Source organism: Lonchura striata, chromosome 5 (genome assembly GCF_050655825.1).
Source record: "Lonchura striata isolate lonStrDom1 chromosome 5, ASM5065582v1, whole genome shotgun sequence".
Taxonomy (NCBI): Eukaryota; Metazoa; Chordata; class Aves; order Passeriformes; family Estrildidae; genus Lonchura; species Lonchura striata.
The window spans coordinates 63,857,891-63,881,429 of record NC_140707.1 but is presented as its reverse complement, the minus strand read 5'-3'; the positions used below and the strand labels follow the sequence as shown (position 1 = coordinate 63,881,429).

Sequence of the window (23,539 nt, the reverse complement as noted above, 5' to 3'; positions counted from 1 at the left end):
TCAGCACTGATGCCCTTCCGTGCTGCTGGGAGGGGGAATGTAGCTCACAGACCCATGGGTGGGGGGTATCATTACAGAGCTCCCTGCTTGCACCATGTCCCCAGGACATGGGAGGGGAGCTCCAAAGTGTTCATGTGTTCTGCAAACCTAATGAGAACTCAGATGATATTTTACTTCTCCTTCTCCATAGAAAATACAGGGAGTCACCAAGCTGAAGGTTTGTGGGAATTGTCATGAGATGTATGGAAGAATGATGCAGGATAGAAATTTTGCTCAGGATTTCCTGCTTCAGGCTCTCAATTTATACCTGATATTTCAAAGCCCTTTTTAGAAAAACACCTTATCTTGACTGTGGAGGTCTTCCTTAGAAAAATTTTCATTTGATGATTGTGAATTAAAGGTGCACTCTGTGCTTCTTTATCCATTAGAACTTTTCCCTTGACCTGTCACATGCACTTGCTGCTTACCCAGGCTGAAATTTATACTGGTGCAACCCAAAGCAAAGGAAACAAAAGAGACTCACTTCTGATGTCATAAGCTCTGCTGCCAGAAAAAAATAATGTTCAAGGCTATGCCATGTCCACATTTATCATTTTAGTAGGTCATAAACACATCTCTGTAAAGTTTAGATTAAATCCTGTGAAGGGCAACTTAAAGGATAAATTGAATTAAATAAAATCAGATTTCTACAGCTTTAGGTTGCTGAATGCTTCTCTCAGTCTCCCCTGCAGGTGCTGGATGTAACGCTTTGGATCCTTCGTGGAGTTAACTCTGTGGTGATCCATGCCCATCAATGGGATGATGCTGGTTAACACCAGATGAGGATCTCATCTATAGCTCTGTCTGTCCACTTCACATTTGGTTTCATGCTGCAGTCAGACTGTAACAGATTTCTTAAAATGCATTTAAACACAATAAAATGGACTAGAGCATGGTGGCACTTTCCCCAAGTCAAGGAGAACTTGGAACCTCCCTGCACATGGCATATCCAATCCAGATGTGTCTGTACATGTGGAGATGTGATGGCATGAACATCTTCAGTCCAACAGGAGTTTTGCAAGGCAGTCCTTGACTGAGGAAAATCTGCTGAAAGGCCACAGGGGCCATGGGGGCCACCTGGAGGGGAGAGCATTCCATGTGCTGTGTGTCCTGGCCATGGGGTTTGGTTACCCAGTGTTTTCCTCCCCAAGCAGGTTGTGGTTTCTGGCCTTGGGTCACAACGTCATGACCTTGTGTCATGCCAGCTCAGCCAGCTGGTTTGTGGGGGAGGAAATAAAACTTGGGTTTTATCCACATCCCTGCCCAAGCTCTGCCCCTTGGTTGCTCATGGACACTAATTATGAGGGAGGCTCTTGCTCTGCTGCTGTATAATTATGCAGAGCATAATCCAAGGCTTAATATAAGGCTGAGGCCTTAATATAGCTCTGAGTGAATTGCTTTTGGTTGTCTGCTGTTCTTTGAAAATATATTTAATCTTGTACCAAACAGTGGAGCAGCCTCCTAGCAACAGAATCCATATGGAACATGAAGAGGACGGCATGCCTGGCTGGAGCTGCTGCCCAGAAGTTCTTACAGGATGTTGGTGTCTTCATGCATTTCTTGTCTTTGGGTTCTGAGCTTTGGGTTCAAGAAACTACTCCTTTCTCTACAGCAGTCAAAAATTTGCATTTGCATTGGAGCAAGGTGAGTTAGCAGATTTTGGATCATGTGTAGAGGCAGTGTAGGAGGAGGCAGGATGCTGACTTTGGTCCTGTGTTAGAAGCAGCTGCAGATTACTGGAACATCAATTTCAGTGAAGAGTGTGCCACCCTTCCCTCCATCAGAGCTCTCCTGTGTATGGTGCACTTGCCGAAAAATCGCCGCTCTCCTGGCGCGGCCCAGCCCCCGGAGCGCCAGGATGGCCAGGACGTGCTCCTTCCTGCAGAAACCAAACAAGACCTGGCTCAGATCTGGCCAGCAAAACCAGCCCAGAGGTGAGCAACCAACAGCTGTGCTGGAGACAGAGCAAGGCTACAGCAAAGTTCCAGGGTTTGATCCCTCACCACACTGGAGGAGCCACCAGGATGGAAGTCTGCAGCCTCTGGAGGTACCAAACCAGAGAGCAGCAGCTCCTGCCACACCACACTGGTAGGACAGCCTCCTGCTGCTGGTGCTGCAGGGAATTTCCTCCTCTCCACACCCGTGCTGCCCTTTGCGTGTTTTCCAGAGAGGCTGTGGGCCTTTTGTCTAATGATTATTTTGAGATGAGTAATGGAAGTGCTAATATTTAGGAAGCTGATAGGCACTAATTAGATTAAAGCTGGAAAGCCAACTTGAAAACATACCCTGTTCCAGTAATCTCAGTGTATACAAATTCAGCAACATCCCTGAGAGCTCAGGGGAAAAATTAACAGGGATCTGAACAGGAAACAATGCAGGTCCAGCAGGTTCCACCTCATTTTCCGAACTTCATTGTTAAAATAATGTTACTCAATAATGGAAAAGCAGAAATTAAATAAACCAAGAGGACAAGCCTTAAAACCTGGCTTGGGTCTGAGGCTAATGATGAAAAAGTACCACAAATCACAGCCTTGTAAATGGCTTTTCTGACTGGAAAATGGTTTTCAAATGACCGTCATTGATGACTAGCCATCATTTACCTTCCACATCCTTCCCAGAACAGGCACTGCCTCTTTTTCATCTTAATCTGGTCACTGGGATTAAACCTTTATTGGGGTTTATTTATTTGTTTGGTTTTATTTGTTTTTTTGTTTGTAGGGATTTTTTTTTTTTTTTGTAAAATAGGTATGTTCACCTAGGAGATTACTCAGGAACAATTGTTCCTTTGTATGTCCCCGTCTTGAATTCCCCCACACAGATAAACCTGCAGAATATCTGAACCACCCAAGTTAAATCTAGTTATGAAAAATTTTGAACCTCAGTTTTGGGGAGAGGTGAATATATTTAATCTTTTTTTCTCAAAGTTTGAGGGTCCACTTTAGTATTAGCAATTAGTTAAATCTTACAGATTATTTTGATTGTATAAATGTCATCCAGTGCTAAAACTTTTCGTGTTCTTTGGGGCTTTTTTTCTGAAATTACTCTCATGAAATGGAATTTATTGCAATCTACACTACTGATATTCATTCTCAGTGGTTGAAAGAAGAGCTGCAGAAGAGAAGGTAACTTCTGATTTGCAGCTGCTGAGCTATGCATGGAGCTAGTCACTTTCTTTACTTTTCCAGGAGTTTTAAATTTTCCAGATGCAGCCTTGGAACAGAAAATGGAAAGTACAAAAGAAAGAATTTGTAATTTATTCCAAAATTTAATGGTTGTGTTGAGGCCATTTCAGAAATTGCAGCTGAACTGTGTCAATGGCTGCCAGACTTTGAGCTCTGGGCCTGGGAACAGAGGAAAAACTATTTGCTCCAAATCTGGAGCCTGCAAATTGGCAAACAGGGCTGATACTGGTGATGCAGTGAGATGCAAACTGGAGCTTCACTGTGAAATAAGGTTCATTTAGACCAATAAAATAGAATTCAGTGATAGGATGCATGGGAATGGTTCAAAACTCTGTCAGGGGAGCTCTAGACTTCACGTTATAAAGCATTTTTTAATGAGATGCTGAAGCAGGCTTCCTAGAGAGGTAGTTCATGTCCCAAGCCTGTTAGTGCTCAAGAGGCATTTGGATAATTTACATTAACAGACCTTTAATAATTTACATTAACTTTTGGTCAGGCCTGAAGTGATCAGGAAGTTGGACTGGATTATCACTGTAAATCCCTTCCTAATAGCCTGAAATAGTTCCATTCCATTCCATTCCATTCCATTCCATTCCATTCCATTCCAAAATAAAAAGGCTTTGAAGGTAAGTTGTGTGCATTATATGATACAGCACACAGGGGGGGAAAAAGAAAAGGAATGCAGCCATAAAGAGAGAAAAATGACCTAAGATTCCCACTGTTGCTGGCATTCTGATCCCTAATGTGTGGCCACCAACAAAGAGAAGCTGAAGAGCTTGGCCAGGCACAGGAAGAGCTGGTGCTGTATGGGATGGAGCCAGCAGTTCTGGCATCTGCTACTTCATGTACCTGATATCTGGATAGTCCAGGCATAGCTCCTTGACATATGCCTTGATTTTGTCTTTTTTCTTCTCCCCAATGATACTGGCAATGTGATCTATGACGGGGAGGAGCCAGTCAGCATGGGAGCCCTGTGGACAAAGAATCACATGGGGACATCAGGAACAGCAGCACCTGCTAAATGCCTTTTTCCCTGCGGGGAGAGCAGGGCAGTGGGATGTACTGGAGTGAGCCAGGACTGGTGCAAGCAGGACAGACTGCCTCAGGCAGGCAGCAGGGTGCTGGGTGGCAATGGCAAGACACCCCTGGGAGTTCTGTCAGGCCTGATTCTGCACTTCTCGATGCCCACGAGACCCAAGCAAGCCAGACCCTGAGCAGGGCATTGTGGCTGTGGTCCAGCATAGTAGCAGATGCCAGAGACTTCACCTCCTACTGCCTGATAGTTTCATGTGCCTCATTCTAAGATGGGATTTAGTGCCCTGGATGCCTGACTTTCCACAAAATCCAATTAATTCAACTTTGACTTCCCTGAAAATCCCAGGCTGTTGCTGTGAGAGATGGAAATGTTAAAGGTTAATGACTCAGCCAACTGCAATCATTGTTTTTGACCAACACACCCCTAAACTACAACAATCAAGTCTTGTTGCTGGACCTACAGGTAATGATACCTTTCCTCTCTGCTATCTGCTTTTATCCTTTCTTCCTTTTCCTTATCTATTTTCTTAAGTTATATTTTTTTACTTTTATATTGCTGTATTACTGTAGGTAATAACCAAAATGGCTACATACCTCCTTTCCATTGTAATCAAATTGTTTTTAAATAAACCAGCCATATATATATACACACACACATCTGTCTCTCTCTCTACATCTATATATCTCACACCATTCATTCAGTGTTGGTGCCACTCTCATCTGGCCCAAGGGATCTATTAACAGGAACCTCAGTTACCCCACCTTCAGGGTTGGGTTGTAACAGCTGTCCAGTCACAAAACACTCAAACTGCCACCACTTTCTCCTCACACCCTGCTGTACACAGGCTGTGTACCCAGATGGAACTTCTCCTGGGACTCAACTCCATGAGCTGTATCCACAGCAGGGATCTTTTGGTGACAAATTGCATCTCATGGCCTGAGGGAGCAGGCCCAGGAAGAAGCTGCCACAGGATGAGTGTGATCCTACAGCACATGAACCACTCTATGCAAAGCTCCCTGGGAACACATTAAAACACCAGGTGCTGCCATCAGAGAGCTGCTGGCTGAACATGCACAAGCTTCCAATGCAGAGAGGCCACCAGCTGGAAACCCACACCATGAACCTGCAGTAACCACCCTGCTCACTCTCTTTTCAGCACTTCTATATTTCTTGAGGCTTGTCCTCCTCAAGAGCCTGCTGCCTGCTCTCTGTGAAGCCAAGTGGGAAAATTGCACCTCTGGGAGTGGGGCAGCCAGGGGATGCCATGAGATAACTCCTGTACCTGATCAATGAGTGAACTGTGAATGATTGCAGCTTCCAGGCTCATCTTTCTGCTCACTTGCTGACGTGTCTCCCTGTTCATTTTCCATCTGGGTTTGATGATCTGTGTGACATATTCCTTCACCACATATTTATGAACTTCATGTAGAAGCTCCTGTTTAAAAAGATGCAAACCTCATGGAGTTTTTTGTCTGTTCAAGGCCAAGGCAGTGAGAGAGGTTAGGGAAAGCCCCCAGGTGTTTGGCAGCACCTGAGGGCACAGAGGAGGTACAGGAAGGCAGCACACCATCAGCACACACTCACTCATATCTGCAGCCCCCACAGTTATAAAGAGCAACCACTGTTGCAGAGGAGTCTGCAGATCTTACCACAGCCTGAAAATGATGGTGTGGCCCCTCAGCATTCCTGTGCCCAGGTGTGGGACTGGCTGCCTACCTGTCCCAGGGGTTCCCTCATGTGCTGCAGGTGCGCGGAGAACTGCGAGACTGCTGATGCCAGAGAGTCCGGCCTTTCCACTGCCAAAATCCAGTTCTTGGTCAGGATTTTCTTAAGGAGTGGCTGAAAAAAGACAAACTCACTGATGTCACAGGTATATTCAGAGTAGCTGATGGTGCCCTAGCTGAAGGCACCCAGCTATACACCTGATCTCAGGCTTGAACTGAAAGCACAGTGCACCCCCTCTGCATGAAGACACACGAGGAGCAGGCTGGGGCTGGGTTTCTCTCTCCACCCCAGGGAATTCACACCCATGTCTCCCCTTCCTGGGTAGGTGTCCCAGTGCAGAGAGGAGGAGCATCATGCCCTGAGCAGGAGATGTTTTGGCATTAAAGGCTCATTTGGGATACCTAATTTCCTTACTCTGTGCCACCTTCTGATCCACCAACTTTATTTCTTTAGGTAAATAAATTTGTTTCTCCAATGCATTGGGGAAGGTAGAGATGAGATTGTTATTCACAAGCAACTCTCAGGCATGACTAGAACAGTTGGTGGTGGGCAACAATGTATGCCAGTGTTACATGGAAACAAAAATTCACTTGGTATTGAATCTCTTGGAAATTAGCCCAGTAATCCATCACTCTACAGCCTTCTCCATAAGGAAATCAAGCTTTTTGTGTTCACAGTCCTTCCAGTAGGCTGTCTGTATTTCTGCACATCTGCATGAAGTCTTGCTGGGATTTTTCTTCTGCTCTTGGCTTAGATGTGGTGGTGGGGGAATGGCAGCTGGGAGCAATCTCCAGCTTTATGCCTCATGGTTAGGGATGACATGTGAGTGATGGTACTGTTATCCATCTGTCCTGGGCATAAGGTACTCTGAACAAGTATCCTTAACAGGTTATTTTCTTTTGTTGGGTCCCTAGAGCTAATGTATCTTCATATAGAAACAGCAATATCTGCTAAAGACTTCTGGCACCTGGAAGACCCTACCCTACAGGTCAAATGCAAAATATCCTTCCTCTGGCATGTCCCCTTTTCTCTTCCTCACTCTCATGATCTCTGTCTTTAGACTCCTGGCAATCTCCTTCCCAATTATCTCCTCCCTTGCTGTGCTCCCAGCCTGCTGGAGAGCTGTTTAGAAATGCTCTGACTTGGCCTCTCTCAGTTCTCACGCCATTTCAGCTCCCTTGCTCAATATGTTGGCTCAGGGCCTTTCCTCATCTAATGCTTAGGCTCCAAGACAAGTTCTGCAGTCATTGGAAAGTCCCTTTGGCCAGGAGGGCTTGGCTTAGGTTGGAGAAATTCCATGACTCTCCTGGTTTCTGGAAGTTATGTTTGGGGATTTAGAAAGTGAATTAGGATAAGTGAAAAGGGGTGGGACCAAAGGCTTGATTTCCCCCATCTTTTCTATAATACCAGCTGTAGCTAGTAGACCCCAACTGGCTGAGAGCAGAAAGGCTCATCTACAGCACCTGAGAAGTACAAACTTCATTGCAGCACATTGCCTTTTAGACCTCTTAACAGAAGTCAAATTTTATCAGAATTTTATCAATTGATACAAGACTTTAGCCTTCTCATTCTAGAACAATCAGTCTTTTGTCACCATGGGAACAGCCTGGAAAAACTACCCCTACCAGAATGAATTCTGTCCTATCTGAAGAGGTTTCTGACAGACTGTGATGGCAGGTCTATGAATCAGTAAGTCAAAGTTTTGAAAAATCCAAATTATTTGATAGAAGGAAAAGTGTCCCATTGGTGGTGTTCAGCTGGCTTCTCCAGTTCTTCACTTCAGATAAAATTTTCCCCACTGCTTTGCCTGAGAGACTGGAAGCTGCTAAGTATCCTTTTCTTTTGATTGCTATTAAAACTTGAAAAGTATCATTGCTCATAGCAAAAAATTCCCAGGATGCTGGAAGTGTTGCTTTTTAAGGGGGATTTCCACAGGTGTTGAATGCATTTTGGAGGGACAATAATGTCATGTGCTGCAAAATGAGGTTCAGTTGGTGAGACAAGGGAAGAGCAATGACCCTCAGCTGCTGCACATAACCCTTACAATGAGGAAATAATGTGGCCAAGATCCTCTTACCTGTGTTTTTGTTCTTAATTTTGTTAAAAAAATATTTGTGAAGTTCCTTGTCAGAGCTGCCAAAATCTTCTGCAGTTCCTCAGTATTGACTTTAAACGCTGTTTCCAACCCTGACCTACAGAGAGACAGAGATCACCAATGAGTTAATGTTAAAATGTAAACTATTACATGGCCCTAAGCATGTTATCTGGATTGGCATGTTGGACATTATTTTTAAATAAACTTGAGTTTCTACTACTTCCTCTTGGAAACACTGAGCCAAAGTAATGGCTCTTTTTGCACAATCCTGTACACTGAATATTAATCATAGATGAATAACTGTGGTTAAAAACCCCCTCAGATTTCCTCATCAGGTGGGCTAGTGCAGCCATGCATAGGCCAGTTCTTTTTCACTCAAGCAGCATCTCTGCAGAATTATTTCCAGGTACCTGGGAGAGAACTGAGGGCTGTGGGGGAAAAGTAAATATTAAAGCCAGAGAAGGGAAAGCTGCTGATCCTGTGTCCCTCAGAGCCTGTCTGATTCACTCCACACAATGTCTATCAGCAGCAACTGAGATGGTAACTACGGGGATGGAAACCTGTGGAATTTCCTAAGGACAGTGCATACTTCTGCAACATTTCACCTTATGAGAAAGAAAACTTCTGAGAGGCTAATGAAATTCCCAGTGTGTGTACGTGCGCTTTAGGGGCATTGTGACCTTCTAGATTTCTTTTCACTTTCCATCCCTGTCCCATGCCATCCCTTTCCATCCCTGTAACATGCTCAGCGTTGGTGAGGAGGGGAACTGAGGCAGCACCATCACAAAGACAAGCATCACCAGTGATACCTGAGCATCCTTGGATGTGCCACATCCGCTGCTGTAAACACAGAGAACAGCAGGTTCCTGTCACTGCCCAGATTTGTATGTCTGAGGCTGCCCTGGCAGGACTATAAGACACCCAACACCATCCCTGTCATCCCAGGCTGGAGCTCAGGACTGTAACTCCAGTTGAACACCTGAAAACTGGGTCCAGCATCCCAAAAAATCGTGCTGTTAGGACACCTACCTCTGCTCCACAGCTCATCAGCCCAGGGTGCTGAATGTTTAATTTGACTCAGGAATAAACCCATCACCCAAACACTTCCAGCTCCCTGCCCGGGGCTGGCGTCTCCCTTCACCCCCTCTCCATTGCCCAGCAGGGAAGGGGCAGCAATGTCCCGCAGGGGCGGCAGGAGGCAGGGAAAGCCTTTCCTCGGCGAGCTGAGCATTGCTGGAGAGACCGTGCCATCTAGAGCCTCCCTGGCGGTAGTGCTCGCTGCGGCTGGAGCCGCCGGCTCCTGCGAGACACAGCACGAAATCCCCTCCATCCCCCCAATAATATTTGGCATATGCATCCCTGCCGGAGCGGTGCAGCAGCAGGGGCTGGAAATCACACCCCAATCTTTCTGGTAGCAGAGCCCACGCACTAATCCTGTGGTGTTTTGCCGGGTTGACGAACAAAAGCACCACATCTGTATGGCAGGTATGTCCCCAGATGCTGATGAGTCCCTGGACCTCAGCACGGGGCTGATGGACCAGACCCTGGGACATGCACCCACTGGCACCATCCTACTTATGGGGTGAGTGGTAGATTTTGACAGCTTGAGGATACCTGTTCATCAGAGGCACTTTCCAATATGTGGCTTGAGGTAATTAATTCATGCAAAGCCCTGGAAGTTCCAGATGCCAGCAGCAAGGGCAAGCATTTATTTTTGGGTTGAGTGCTTTCATGGAGTTTCCTCAAGCCCAGTGCCAGAGGCACCCTTGAGGCCATGTTTCTGAGTTTATTCTGCTAACCTCCACAACAACAACAACAAAAGGAAAAAAAAACCCCTGAGGATGAAAAAGATGCTCTGAAAATGAGTTCAAAACTCTCACGCAAGCACTGACTCCATCCATATTTCTGTCTCTTCACCCTTGTGGCTTTTATTTGCATCCCTTGGGGGAAATCCTCCCGTGAGATTAGAAGGGCTGGAGGCTGAGCACACACCAGGGCACCTTAAGGAGAGCTTAGTCTTTCCAGGTCCTGCTACTCCCCATACCCCAGAAACACAGCAGTTTGGCTTGGTAGGAGCAGACTTACACCAGGTCATGGAAGTTGTTGATGTAGGCAACAAGATAGGGCACAAAGATGGGGCTGTCCTGGGCAGTGCTCCACGCCATGAACTCCTGCTCAAACCTGTAGGAAAATACACCAGGTAACACTAATGGTGGGGCACTGAGGATGCCTCATTTGTGTACATGGTGGTGTCAGGAGATACCCGTGGCTGGCCCAACCTGTCTCCTCTGTATGCAGACAAGTTTTCTCCAGTTGTCATAACAAGTGTGTGCAGTGGAGGGAGTAGATGGCAGATAATTTTGGGTTTAGGGTGTGCTCGCCTGAGCAGGTACACAGCACTTTTGGAGAGATGCCAGGGATGTTGGGAAGCCAAATCTCTGACTTTTCATCATGCTGAGGGATTAATTGCAGGTGTGGTACACAGGTTTATAAGTCTGAGCTTTCATTTTACTGGCTTTTGGGGCAATATATTATGTGCCTTTTGAGAACACAGGGCTGATTTTGTAAGATAAAATGTATAGGAATAGGGCAGCACACCTACCTTCCCTCCCCTCCAAAACCTCAGTGTGGTTGTTAGGTAGTTATTTTTAGTGTAGCACCAATTTCATGGGGTTGACAGCTGTTTCACAGCCCCATCCATGCTGAAGGGAGGAGGCTGTGTGCTCAGGCAGGCTTTGCCTGCTAGTCCCATTCTTTGTCAGGGTAAAGGAACCTGCTTGAGCTGGCACCAGCCACTTGCATCTCAGGATTGTTTAAGAAAAAGCTTAAGTGTCAGTGTTGCCTTATTCTGAGAGCCCTATCTGCTCCAGCTTTCATTTTACACAGTTTTGGGGAATTTTTTTTAAACAATTAAAAAAGAAAGAAAAAAATTAATTAAAAAAATAGAAAAGAGAACAGAGAAAAAGAAAAGGAGAACAAAGAAAAAAACAAAAACATAATTTCAGCCATTTCCTTTGGGCACTGGGTAAATTTTAAGGGACTCAGGAGGCAGCCCAGCTGTGTGTTTTGCCAGGGTATAGCAGAGAGGGTCTCATCAGCCATTTTTTATGCCCATAGCCATGGGATGCCAGAGCAAACCACTCAGCAGGACTCATCACAGGATACCTAAATTATGTTTTGGGCAAACAGGCTTTTGGTCTGAGGGATCCATAAATACTGCTTGTTTATGACTGAACTGCAAGTGACCAGTATCCAATGTCAAAAGTCCTGGGTGGATGGGATCACTGCAGTGATCCTATCCCTTTCCAGATAGCAGCTACTTCCCAGACCTCTGACATTAGATTTTTGATTTCAGAGTCCTATCTGGGCCTGTTTATGCCTCCCTCCAAGTTGTTTTGCAGCTTGCTATTTACTGGGCTCATTGTGATCTCTAATTCTCCCAGGAGCAGCCTTGTGCTTGCTCAGTGCCAGTGTCTGGTCCAGTGCTTGGACCTTTCCCCTGTTTTGTTACCAGTGTGGGACTCATTTAGAAAGAAAGTGTTGCCCAGATAAGTGATGACCTTGGTATGAATTCAAGGAGCTCTGCCATGCACAACTCAAGCATTTTTGTTTCCAGGCTTCTGCTGATAGCTCCAGATAACTTCACGTGCTCCCCGATGATCTAGTAAAGGGAATGAAGAAACTCCAGTGAGTGGGACAAGCACTGGTGAAACATCCTTCACAAGGATCTCATGCAGCTTTGGCTGGTAAGAACAGTTCATTTAGCAAAGGGGCAAACAGCCAACTTGTTGCCAGGAGGTTTTCATTAATCTCTGGCAGTTTGAAAAATTATAATGCAGAATGGGCCAAGAAGCACCAAATGATTTGTGATGTAATTATCTACCCCAATGGCCTCATGCCCTTCTACTGTCTGAGTGTGAGTTAGAGGCAGTGTTGACTGGAACTCTGGGGTGTCCTGGTGAAATCCATCTCTTTTGGGGGAAATTGCTGGAATTCCCCTAAGCCAAAGCCCAAGGAGAGCTGAGCTGTCCCCGTGTATGACCCCCATGATAAGGATGACTATAAGCCCCATCCCTGAGGGCCCACACAAGCCCCTTTCTCAGGAGTGATACCAGGGCAGCACAGAGGGTCAGGCATCACCCTGAACTCTTGTTTGCAATGGAACTCCTCCAAAATTCCCATTCCCACAACCTCAGCTGCACTTCTGGACTGAGGTGTATTGCAGTCCTACTCTGGTACTTCCCATGGCTTCCTATCCATCTGCTAAATCAGTTCAGACCTGCCTTCCCTGTGATCACATAATGTGTCATATTCCTCTATGGAAAAAAAAAAAAAGTCACACCAGCAGGCAAAACTCTTTGATTTTCTTTCTTTCTCTCTCACTTTCTTTTTCTGTTAGTATTATTTAATTAAGTGACTCAACCAATTGAGTGATGAGAATTAATCCAAACCCCTCCTGCCTTTATTACCCTGTAGTCCCTAAAGCTAGTAGGAGCTTTTGTTTTTTGTACTGTTTAAATTGGAGTGGCTGTCACTGCCTACAGCCTTTCCCTAGCTTCCATAGCCCTGGGACAAAGTTGCTCTTTAAGCCAAAGGTTTTTTTCAAAGAAACCTTTTCTTTCCACCTTTTTTCCAATTCTCTTTCTTCTTCCTAATCAAAGAGGTTTAGGGACTTTAAAATCAGTTGCCTATTATGTTGCTGACACAATTGACAGCAGGTTTAATTTGCAGCTAGAAGGCAAGCGGCAGAGCTAAAAGTTGTAATAAACGGCATTTTCTGCTCTAATGTATTCTGCCAGTGTGTGACTTACATAAATTATCGCAGGAGGCGGTACCTCCACCCCAGAAGGAAAAGATCCAGTTTCCCTGGAGCCACACAGACACCCCCCCCCCCCCCCCCAACTTTCCCCCAGCTAATTAAATACCGTTTGAATATCTAAAGAGAGTGAGGCGTGGTAGAGGTTTTCCTTCTCTTCTAAATGCACTTCCTTCTCCCACTTTTCCGTGACCTCTAGTTTCAGGATGTTTCCAAAATAACTTTTGATTTTCCCCTAAATGTTAAACATAGAAAGGAAACATGCAGCTCAGGATAACGAAGCAAACACAAGTGCAGCACTCGCTGCTTTTTGCTCCATCAGCACGGCGTGGAAAGGGGAGCAGAGTCACAGACCTTGCTCCAGACCTCAGGAGAAATGGGGAGCTGTGCTCTGTGTGTGCAAGGTACTCCCAAATCAAAGGGGAGTTGCTTTCCTGGCAGGGAAACGGTGGGTCAGCTGTTTGTTTGATTGCAAAATCCTCCAGCACATGGAATGCACCAGGTCAGGATTAATGATCAAACCAGTCCTTTCCAGGGTACAGCCAGTCAGGTAAGCAGCAGCACTGCTCAGTCCTGGCTGATAAATCAATCTTGTTGCTGGTGAAACAAAGTGATCTTTCCCCAGCACGGTGGAGCAATACTGATTTCATTCAGCTGAGTACCTTGAGCTCACCTTGAGCTGTGCCCTGATTCAGAATTGATTTGCAAGAAAATGTCTGAGCCCAGCAAAGAGCCAGGAAAGTCTTACACAGAGTGCCAGACAAGGACTGCAGAAAGACAACAGGGAACTGGCTTCATCAGCAGACACAAACCATGAGTGTGTCCTCTGGTGGGGATGCCCAAAGTCTGCCAGTAGCACACCTCAGCTGGGCTGGAGGAGATCCCACACAGGGACAGTTGCTGCTAAAATGCCTTTGCCCCTGACTTTGCAATGTGTACAGTCTGCTGAAGCCCAGTGAGGACCTTTCAGTAAATGATACTTGATTGATTACTTGATTCTGCCATACTGAGTGGAACTGGTGCATTCCTGTTGGCTCTGCTTGGGTCCCCACGGTGGTATTCAGGAATTTTTTGCTTTCAAGTAGAGGCTACTGTGTTGGGCCAGTAGGACTCAGCACGTGGTGGGGCTGGAAACCACAATGTAGTCATCCAAGACCTCTGTCTGGGAGGCTGGGGCTCCTGTTCCTTCCCTGGGGGGCATGTGGGGACTAAGTCAAAACTCTCACCTTTGCAGAAGCGATGTAGTCATTTTTCAGTTTATCCCAATCAGCTGGTGTTAACAGCAAGGACAGATTTTCTGTCTTAACCTCTGGTTTGAGCTGAGGATGGCCCAGAAAGAGTTCACTGGAAAGAATCAAATGAAAAAATTATAATGCCTCAGAGTGTGAATAAACTGATGGAATATTCATGCAGCATGAGCTACATAATTACTAAGCCATGAGAAATATACTTAAAGCTTAAATTGTGCTGCTTGTTTTCAAGGTTTAACAAGAAAATCTTTCCTTTCTATTCAAAATCCTAATTATTCAAACCCAAAATGATCTAAGGTTCCAGCCCACTTCAGAAATCATGAGACTTCTGAGTTGTTTGGACATGAAAAGTGCTATGAGAATTTACTTTTTAAAATAAACAACGTGAAGCTGATTCATTCGACTAGAGGCTTGCAAAATGCCTTTCAGGGTAATTCCTGTAGTAGCGTGTTGCTTTGGAGTTAGCCCATCTCCCTGCCTCCTCTGCAGTGTCATATCACAGCTCATGTCGGCCTGTGATTTGTCACTGCATTATTCTGATCCAGGGGAGGTGGCAGAGCAGGACCTGGAAGGCACTCCCATGCCTGGGACACGAGCCATGTTCCCCTGCAGATGGAAGTGGTGGGTGGATGTGCAGCTACAGAGTCTGACTCCAAAAGGGCTCAGCTGACACAAGACTTTGCTGCTGTCTTTCCTCTGGACTGACATGTAATCAGGCCAGCTGATTAGCACAGAAGCAGGGGAAGGGAGGGAGTGCCTGTGTTCCTCTCTCTGGGGCAGGAAAAATGTTATTAGCCTGCACAATTGAACGTGCTACTCCTGCGACCTGCCACAGACTGAGGCACTGCATTTTGCAGGGCAGTGAAAGTGGAAAAGAGAAAGAAGAAAATTCACGCCCTTGATGAAAGTGGGGCCTAAGTTTTGAGCTGTCTTCTTGTTAATCGAGGAACACGGCTGCAATGTCCTACACACAGCCTGAGTATTTGCTCAGCCACCAAAAAGGGTTCCCATTGCCACACCAGCACTGCACCCACAGTTAGGTTCAGATACAAGTGAGGACTGTAGTGTACAAGGTCAGGCTGCTGCAGAGTGGCTGCTCAGCATTAAATAAGTTCAGCCTGCTGATGTCCTGGAGTCAATACTTCCATGGTCATGGTTCAGATTTCCCAGAAAGGAACATCTCCACACGTGGAGCATTGCACAACCCAGCTGCTGCCAGAACCTGCTGCTCATTCTAAAGGAGAACACAGATTTAAATACGAACTCTCCACCACTGAAAGGACAATTGTGTATTCAAGGGGATTATTCCCACCTCTTTTTTTTTTAATTTTTTTTTATTTGAATTGTAACATCAATCATGAGTTTGTGTCAGTCAATCTCTTCCTTTTTGATTATTTATTCCAAGAGACAATTAAGTTTTTTTGACTAGGAAAATCAAATAGAAACGGCCCAGAACAGCCAGGTGATTGCAAGCAGTACCCAAAACAACTGCAAACTCTCAATAAACCCTTTCAACAGCAATTTAGAGAAATATGACAGGGGCACTTTTCTTTGGTACAGAATCTGGCTGCTGAAGCTCATTTCTTTCCTTGCTCTCCTGCCAGGGTGGGGCCATGCAGGAATTTCCCTTCAGATGAGATCTGCAGGGATTTGTGATGCTGAGGGGGTTACATACATCATTATGATCACCAAATTCTAGGTGGGGTTTTAAGAGCAACTGGATTAAGTTCACAGAAGAAACCTCTTGAGGGCTGTTCAAAACAAAGACCACCTGCAATCGAAATGTTTCTTACCCAAAAGCTGCCCCAGGCTAGAGATGTTCTGGGCAACAGTGTGCTGCTGCTTGCCCTGCTCTGTCACTGCCTCCTTTCTTAGAATTTTGACCCACTGTTTGGCTCAATGCTGATGCTCCTGCCTTCTTCCTTGTTTTATTTGAGGGCTGCCAATGGGTTTGTGTTTCTCCCTTCCTTGAACATCTGGTTCAGGCTATACCTGAAGGCCAGCTACCAGGACAGACACAATTTTGCTTTGACAGAACTGTTTTCACATGCTTATTTTCCAGACCTCTGAACTGCAAGGAGCTATGTCTTAAACCTCTCCCATTCAACCAGCAGACACATCTGAGACAGAGCCTTTGTTTTCATGTGTCTAATTACACCTAATGATGTCTTGACTCCTCTTTTAGAGGACTCTGACCTCATGCATGGGGGTTAACATGGCCCATTTCCAAATGCATCACATTTTTAATTAAGCAGGAAGATCTCCCCCACAGGCCCCTGCCTGTGCCTGGAAAAGTCACTGAACAGCTGTTGGATCTTGCAAAATAAATGCAGAAAGGAGCAGGTTTATCAAATGCAGGGAGGAGCTTCCTGGCATGTAGAAGCAACAAGTGAGAGAGGGAGGGGAAAATGGGTCGATGTAGATCTGTAAAAAGCAGCAAGTGCTTTATCCACAGACCTTTGTCCCCACCTATTAACAGATTTGCTATCTGGTTCCACTGTAGTCATTGCATCTTGCTTACTTGCTTGGAAAACTGAGAATAGCCTGGTGTTTTTGGAGTACCTCACAGCCCCATGGCTCCCTGGAGGAGGCAGAGGCATTGTGGCAAACACAGCAGCTCACCTCTGGTAGGTGTTGGCCACCCAGTCAAGCAAAGTGTAGAGCTCATGGAAATCCAGTGGTCCTTGAGAGAGTTCTTGCAAATGTGAGGCAATGGCATTGTGAAAAGCTTCCACATATGTGTCACACACCTGATACTCCTCTGGATAGCATTTTTTTACTGATGACTTGATTTTCAGTAAATCTTCCCTCAGGTGTTCCTGGAGGAAATGTAAGTGGAGATCAAGCCAAGAAGTTGCTTCTTCCCTTGATGCCATGGGTACCTTCAGGACTCTTTTTCTTGCACTCTCATTGATAGCTTCCCTCCATTGCTCCCTCCACTTTCTGGGCCTCCCAAGCAAATCTGACCCAGGACGAGCAGCACTGTCTGTGCTGGAATGAGCTGCTTCTTCAAGGGCAATTAAAGTCACCATGGAGGTGAGCATGGTATGCTGTAAAGTGGGATCCTCCAGTGTTCCCTCCACTATGGACTTGATTGCATTTGTGATGGAGCTGTAAAGCAAATCCACATCCTTGGATTTCCGTACGAGCTCCTGGGGGTTATCGCTGTATTTCTCAGAATCCCGTTCAGAGATAGTCTCATCTTCCATTAACTTGATACTTGCAAATGCTTCCAAAAGTTGTCTTTTTTGAATAAGTTCATTGATTTCCATTACTGCAGAAACAGGGGAAAGGGGTTAGGACAAAGCAGGCATTAGGCTATTGACAGGTTGGTAACAGGACAAGATGCCTGACAGGGAGGCTTGCAGGGGGCAGTTCAGTGTAGTCAGGTATCAGCAGTGCCTCTGAGACTGCCACTGGGCCTCCCTGATCTCTCCAGCTCCTATTTGACACAGGAGAGGAAAACAGTGGGAAAGCAATTGCTGCAAATTGAGCCACATCCCTAAACAGCTGGTTACAGAGACAGGAAATTTCAAAAAACCTGCTGATGGCTCTGCAGGAAGGCCTCAAGCAATGGCTGGAGGCTGCATAAAACCCTGCCTCTCTGGCTCTGCCCCTCTGCTGGTGTGGAGATGAGGTGGAACTGGCAGCAGCAATGGTTCAGGATATACCTTACCAGCAGGATTTCCTTTAGCATGGGTGTCCTTGTTTCCCTGCAGACCACTGTGCTCAGCACAGCTCTGCTGCTGTGTTTGCCATGGTGGTGTAGCCCAGCTCAGGCATGTCTGGCTGAAAGGGCATTTCAGTGTGCTGCCCAAGAGGGCAGGGAAGGGTGCACAGGGTTCTGGCAGAGGCAGTGGGAGGACAAACCCCTTTGGGTGTCCTGAACTCTTGGGTCAGATCTCTCTCAGTGGTTATGTGTGTCCCAGCCTACTCACAAGCATGTCCTCAGAGATACCAGGGCCTGAGAGCCTCCTGTCTGTAAGCCCACAGTCAGGTGCCAAGCACAGCCTCACACCAGTGATGTTTTTTTCCCAAGTGCTGAGCACTGCTGTCCCTCAGTGGTCTGGGGAGGTTGTGAGCATTGTAGGGGCATCTAAACCTGTGGATTTGTGGTGCTCCTGGTACTCAAGTCTCACATGGGTTTCTCCATGTCCTTTTCTTTTGGCACCCACTGCCAGAACAGGCTGGTGTTGGCTGAGGGGAAGTCACACAATACTGTTCCTCCCAAAGTGGCTGAGGTCTACTGAGTTTCCCACTTGTTTTGCAAAGTCTTTCTCATGCAAGAACCACTGCTTACTTGCCAGTAAGATAAGAAGTATTTGCCATGTGCTGAGAAGATCCAAGAGCACTGTTAGCTTTTGAGAGACCCCAGGAAGCTCTCACCCTCTCCATCTCCCTAACAGATGCTTTGATCCCACTCTGACACTGGGCAAAAGAAAAAAACTAAAGAGAAGGGAAAGAGTATCCCTTGGGCATGTGTGGCCACTGCTTCTGCGACATACACATACAAAATGATACAGAAAAATTGGAGAGCACTCAAAGAAGGACTGGTTCATAGCACATCATTTCTGCCCTTAGGCTTGTCTGCACACAGGCTTTATGCCATATGTACCAAGTAATCTTTGTAGCACAAGAGTATCTACATGAAGACAGAAATATGCCAAATAGCCGAACTATTGATGCATCACAGAAAACGTAGATCTTTGAGTGCCTATATGGTGCTACAGTTGCTTCTGCACTCAGAAAGGAGGGAAATTCTACCAATTAACTTAGTCTCTTCTAGATAAATTAATATAAAACCTGTGTTTACACAAATGCTTGCAGTGAGAGACTAGAGAAATACATTCTGTTCTGTTTATCAAAGTGAGGAAACACTGTTTAATCACCATCTAGGCTAATTGTTCAGGGAGGTGATGTTGGTGCTAAATGGAACTTTAATTCAGCAATACAAGATCAGCCAGCTGGTGGTTGAAGGAAGACAATTGAAAGGCAATTAACTATTATGCAGCTTAATAGTGCACATGGTGGAATCTCCACCACTTGCCATATTATCTCAGGGTGGGACGTGTTTCTGGCAGAGCTGCTCTAGTCCAGGCCAAACACAAGCTACTGGGCAGAGAATGGGCCTTACTCGTGCCATTTCTCAGCTCATTTATTTCAGGAGATCAGAAAGCTTGTGGTAACATTTTCTGCCACTCCTCATCTCTGACCCTTGGAGATCTGACTAGCAAAGTTTATAAGATTGGCTCAGACCCACAATGTGTAAATGTAAAGCAGTAAATCACTTCCCAGCACAGTAGAGCATTACAGCAGTGAGGCAGTGTCAGCCCATGTATCTGATCCCTAGGGTACTGTGGCACCCTATGCAGTACACCGAGAATTTATTTCTAGAAATTTAGGCTGAGGAAAGGCCAAGTCATGTTTCACCTCAGTCTATCTCCAGGTAAATGCATTGTAGCACCTCTGCCTTGAGAGGGTGGAGGACAGCAGTGCTCAAACCATTAGCAAATTCATTGCAGTCTGCTCACACCTGGGGGAAGGTGAGAGCTGTGCTAAAGGGAATTGTTATAATTTTTCTGAGACCTGTCTATAAAATTCTGACAAAACATATGAGAGTAACCAGCCTGAGGAAGATAAAAATCAAATATTTGCAACACTGCTGTTGTGAGGACAGGTGGAAAGTCCATGCAAGAAAGCAAAATATCTGTGGAAGTCTCTTTGCAAGGCAGTCTCTAAGATTAGGAAGCAAAGTGGAGCTTCCAAGCCAAATCATAGTCAAGCCATCTTTCTTTCCCTCTAGGCCTTGCAGCACCCTACAGAGCACAGTTGGAGGACCATCAGTCTGAGAACTGAGGAGCAGAAATTGTCCAGGACAGCAATGAAGGCAATAGGACACTGCCCTTGTAAGTATTGTCAGGCCAGCAGTTCCCAAACTGTGCTCAGCAGCTTCATGACTGATTTGTGTGATGGGCAATATCACACTGACAGGTTGATAGGTTGGCTGCTGATATGGCTAAACTAACAGAGAAGGCCACAGAGCAGCATGTTCAGTGACAGAGCCTTGCCCAGGCTGGGCCAGGTAACACCCAGCCAGTCCATGCAAGGGGTGCCCAGTTCTTTAGGACCTCTCTTGGGCCCAAGCCTTGCACACTGTAAATTAATGTCACATTTATCCTGCCAGGAACATGGGGCTGCTGGTTTTGTGTCTTACCTGAAAGAGGCTTTGCTTCAATAGGCTCACATATTTCACCAGCCTTCTCCACGCTATTGCAGATCGTGGGTTTGTTCTCCTCATAGCTCCTGAGTGTTTGCAGAATTCTTTTTGCATTCCAAGTGCCTGTATCTTCCTTCCCTCTCTCTTTTTTCAGACTTCGTTTTGATTTCCGGATGCTTAACATTGTTTTAATACCTCTTTCAAAGAACCCACTGTCCCTGCTCTGCACATCTGAGCTGCTCAGTTCAGAAGTAACCTCCATCTTTTCTTCCCCTGGGCTGTTCAGTGGAGAGGCTGGTTCTGAGGTCACACTCCTGGTGTCTAACTCCATATATCTATTTATCTGGTCTTTCAACAGGAGGTTTACCAAACTGGTTGATGGCAATCACTGAAATGCATAAAACAGCAGAATTAGAGATGTCATTAACAAGGTATTACTGTGTCTCCAATGTCGGTCCTGGACTGAAAATCTGACCCATTCTTTCCTGTGCCTAAATAAAAGCACAGAGCAAGATGTTGCAGCCTGTAGCTGCTGAAACAATTTCTCTACCCACAGACAGCAGATGCTGGCCTGCACCTGGTGCTCTGGAAAGCTCCACTTAACTCCATAAAACAGTGGCAACTATTTCTCCAGCACTGAGGAATCATGAGATATCAGAGATGTTGAAACCTGTGTAAACATACCATTTCAGTGGGTAAGCAGATATGGTTTTACTTTTCATTCTTCTAAGTGGATTTCCAGCCAGGCAGGAATAATAATCTTCCTGAATCACACTGGGTTGTTTCCACTTTCTGATGTGAATATGGCATCTTTGGGTTTTGTTGCTACTTCTGCCCTGCTCAAACCCTGAGCTGCTGCTGCTGGAGGTGGGCCAGGGGTGAGTGGTTCCCAGCAGGTGGCTGAACTCTGCTCTAGCCCCTTCCACCAAACCACAGCTGTCTCTGCACTCTGAATCGTCATGGTTACAGCACAGGAGGCAGTACAAGGCAGGAAGGGTTCACAACACTCATCCTGCCTCAGAGCACTGCATTCCAGTATGCCAAGGATGGGTATCTCCAGGGTCAAACAAACTCTGCACAAACCACAGGGGATGCTGCAGGAGATTCCAGGTTTTGGCAGAAGTGCTCCTGTCAGTGCTGCTGGGCTGCAGTCACAGCCTCTGAATTTGCTCAGCTCCTGCCCTGCTGCAGACAAATTCCCCTCTGCCCATCCTGAGGGCTGCCCAGATGTTTGGGAAGAGGGAAGAGAGAGGTTTTGCCATCCCTTCCTTGCAAAGGGCTCCCATGAGACCACCAGCTGATACAGCCTATTCACAGAGCTATTGTACATTGCAGTGCCCTGAGGATGGAAAATGCCACATTTCTCCAGAGCAGGCTTAAGGCAGCCGAGTGAACAGTTCAAATGAATAGAAACAGCTATTGCTTGAGGTGACACAGGAACTGCCTGTCTTGGGTCTGTCCAGCCTGCAGAAGCCAGGGATTGAAAAATAATTGCAGTCAATAGACATGTTGGGACTCTGGAGATAGATCTCATCCTTCCTCAGTCAGAGTTTTGCTCCCTTGGGCATGGTTATTTCACAGGCTGTGAAGTGCAGGCATGACATCTTCCAATGGGTTTGCTGAGCTGCTCAGATCCTGCCTCACACACTCTCATGGGAGGGAGTATTTAACCATTCATTGCCTTGCTTAGGAGCTCACCCATCCCAGCCCAGACAGAGGGTGGGAGGGAGAGGAGTGAAATCCCCACTGCCCAGGGATTTCAGTGAAAGGAGGCTGAGATCTCAGCTCAGACTCAGCATGGGGGTTCTGCAGACAGAGCAGAGCGGCAGCAATGCCAAAGGTGTGACCGACATGGAGGAGAGAGCCAGGGGAAAAGGAATAAAAGGTGTGAGCCCATGAGGAAGGAAAGGAATACATACCCCAGTACTGACAGAAGTGATCCCTCCACAGCAAGCTGGGATAGCACAGGTGTGACCCACAGAAGCTGAGAGCAGCTCCGTGCTGCAGGAAATCCAGCGTGGGTGCAGTGGAGGTGAGCAGCTCTGCAGGATGGAGCTCCGGGCCAGCTCACCCACCTCAGTGAGTAGGGCACCACCCCTCACCATGCGCTGGCCAAGGGGCTCCCTCTGGGAATGGTGCTGCTCTCCATCCTCCTTTACCCTCTGAAAAAGGCTGTTAAAAGTGGAAAAAAAGGCCTGTCTGCTCCTGCCCAAGAGCTCCAGCACCTTCACTTGTTTGATCTCTGGAAAAGACTCAGCACTCTTTCACTTTCACTACGTCTGAGCATTTAAAAGAAGAGGTGGGGGGAAAAAAATCTAGGTTAATTATTACCCTGCAAATGGAGATGAGGCCTCGAACCAGAAGTACTATGGTGGGAGGAGCAGTTGCCTTGAGATGGCATGGGGCAATGAAAGGAAGGAGGATTTCAGGATGAAGTTCTGTCCTGATAGGCTAAAGCCCCACATTATTTGGGTAGGGGTGTTCAAAAGAAGCCCCAGAGCTGCATTTCACCTCCTTCTGCCCTGTATCTGCAGGTCACGGGTGGCTTGGTCCCAGTAATGATTGCCAGACGTGGGTGAGGGACAGCAAGTAATGTGTCCCCTTGTTAAATATTTATATATATTCACATCCTCACTTTGCCCTGTGGGCACTTATTTCCATGGGGTTGTTAGTCCTGGATCCCTGCATTCTCAGAGCAATTGGAACCACGGAGGGAACTCAAAGCAAAAGAGCATGAAAAAAGGGGCCTTGAAGGTTTAAATAACATTAAACACAGTCACTTGATTTGTTGTGTAAAATGATTTTACCCTGGGGCTCCTTCAGTGCCAGATAGAAACAAGTCGGGCTGCCAGGTGTCCAAGGTCCTGATGTAAAGCAAGAGGGGTAAATCAGGAGGTGCCACCATGCCATGGGCACTGTGCATTTCTTTGCTTTAGGAGCCTGCCAGCATGTCACCTGTCAGTGTGATAAGGGACATCAAATGGGTTAGTGATGGATAGAGGCAATAAATGACATTTGGACTTTGTGCTGTGCCGAGGAGAATAGAGGGAGATAACGGAGGCTAACAGCCTCCTCTACCTCTGGGAGAGACTGTGTGTCCAGGAGATGGAAAATGTGTAGGATGGGAATAATTATGTTCATATTAAACAGAGAAGCGTGGCAGCATGGGCTTGGTGTGA

General features: G+C 46.4%; 1 protein-coding gene across 2 annotated transcripts; it reads right to left on the bottom strand.

Annotated features, from left to right (window-relative positions):
• Positions 1–151: 151 nt before the first annotated feature.
• On the bottom strand, positions 152–23,348 carry EXOC3L4 (exocyst complex component 3 like 4). Of its 2 annotated transcripts, XM_021541350.3 has the most exons (12): positions 22,280–23,348; positions 20,358–20,748; positions 16,766–17,417; positions 14,120–14,237; positions 13,003–13,128; positions 11,638–11,738; positions 10,163–10,258; positions 8,060–8,174; positions 5,974–6,096; positions 5,540–5,692; positions 4,071–4,192; positions 152–1,918 (listed from the first exon to the last, which is right to left on the bottom strand). In XM_021541350.3, exons 2-12 carry the CDS (start codon positions 20,689–20,691, stop codon positions 1,756–1,758), a joined length of 2,103 nt encoding a protein of 700 aa, XP_021397025.3. In that variant the 5' UTR covers positions 20,692–20,748; positions 22,280–23,348; the 3' UTR covers positions 152–1,755. The 2 variants fall into 2 exon arrangements, with proteins under 2 accessions (XP_021397025.3, XP_077640075.2); XM_077783949.2 differs by lacking the exon at positions 4,071–4,192 and having other exon boundaries at positions 22,280–23,346.
• Positions 23,349–23,539: the final 191 nt, after the last annotated feature.

Excerpts from the sequence above, each read along its gene's own strand:
- EXOC3L4 (XM_021541350.3), bottom strand. The coding sequence starts at position 20,691 with ATGGAGTTAGACACCAGGAGTGTGACCTCAGAACCAGCCTCTCCACTG. Across the intron at positions 10,259-11,637 it reads CTCCTTGAATTCATACCAAG|GTTTGAGCAGGAGTTCATGG; the intron begins GTCATCACTTAT and ends ATTTTCCTACAG. Across the intron at positions 6,097-8,059 it reads AATTAAGAACAAAAACACAG|CCACTCCTTAAGAAAATCCT; the intron begins GTAAGAGGATCT and ends GTCTTTTTTCAG.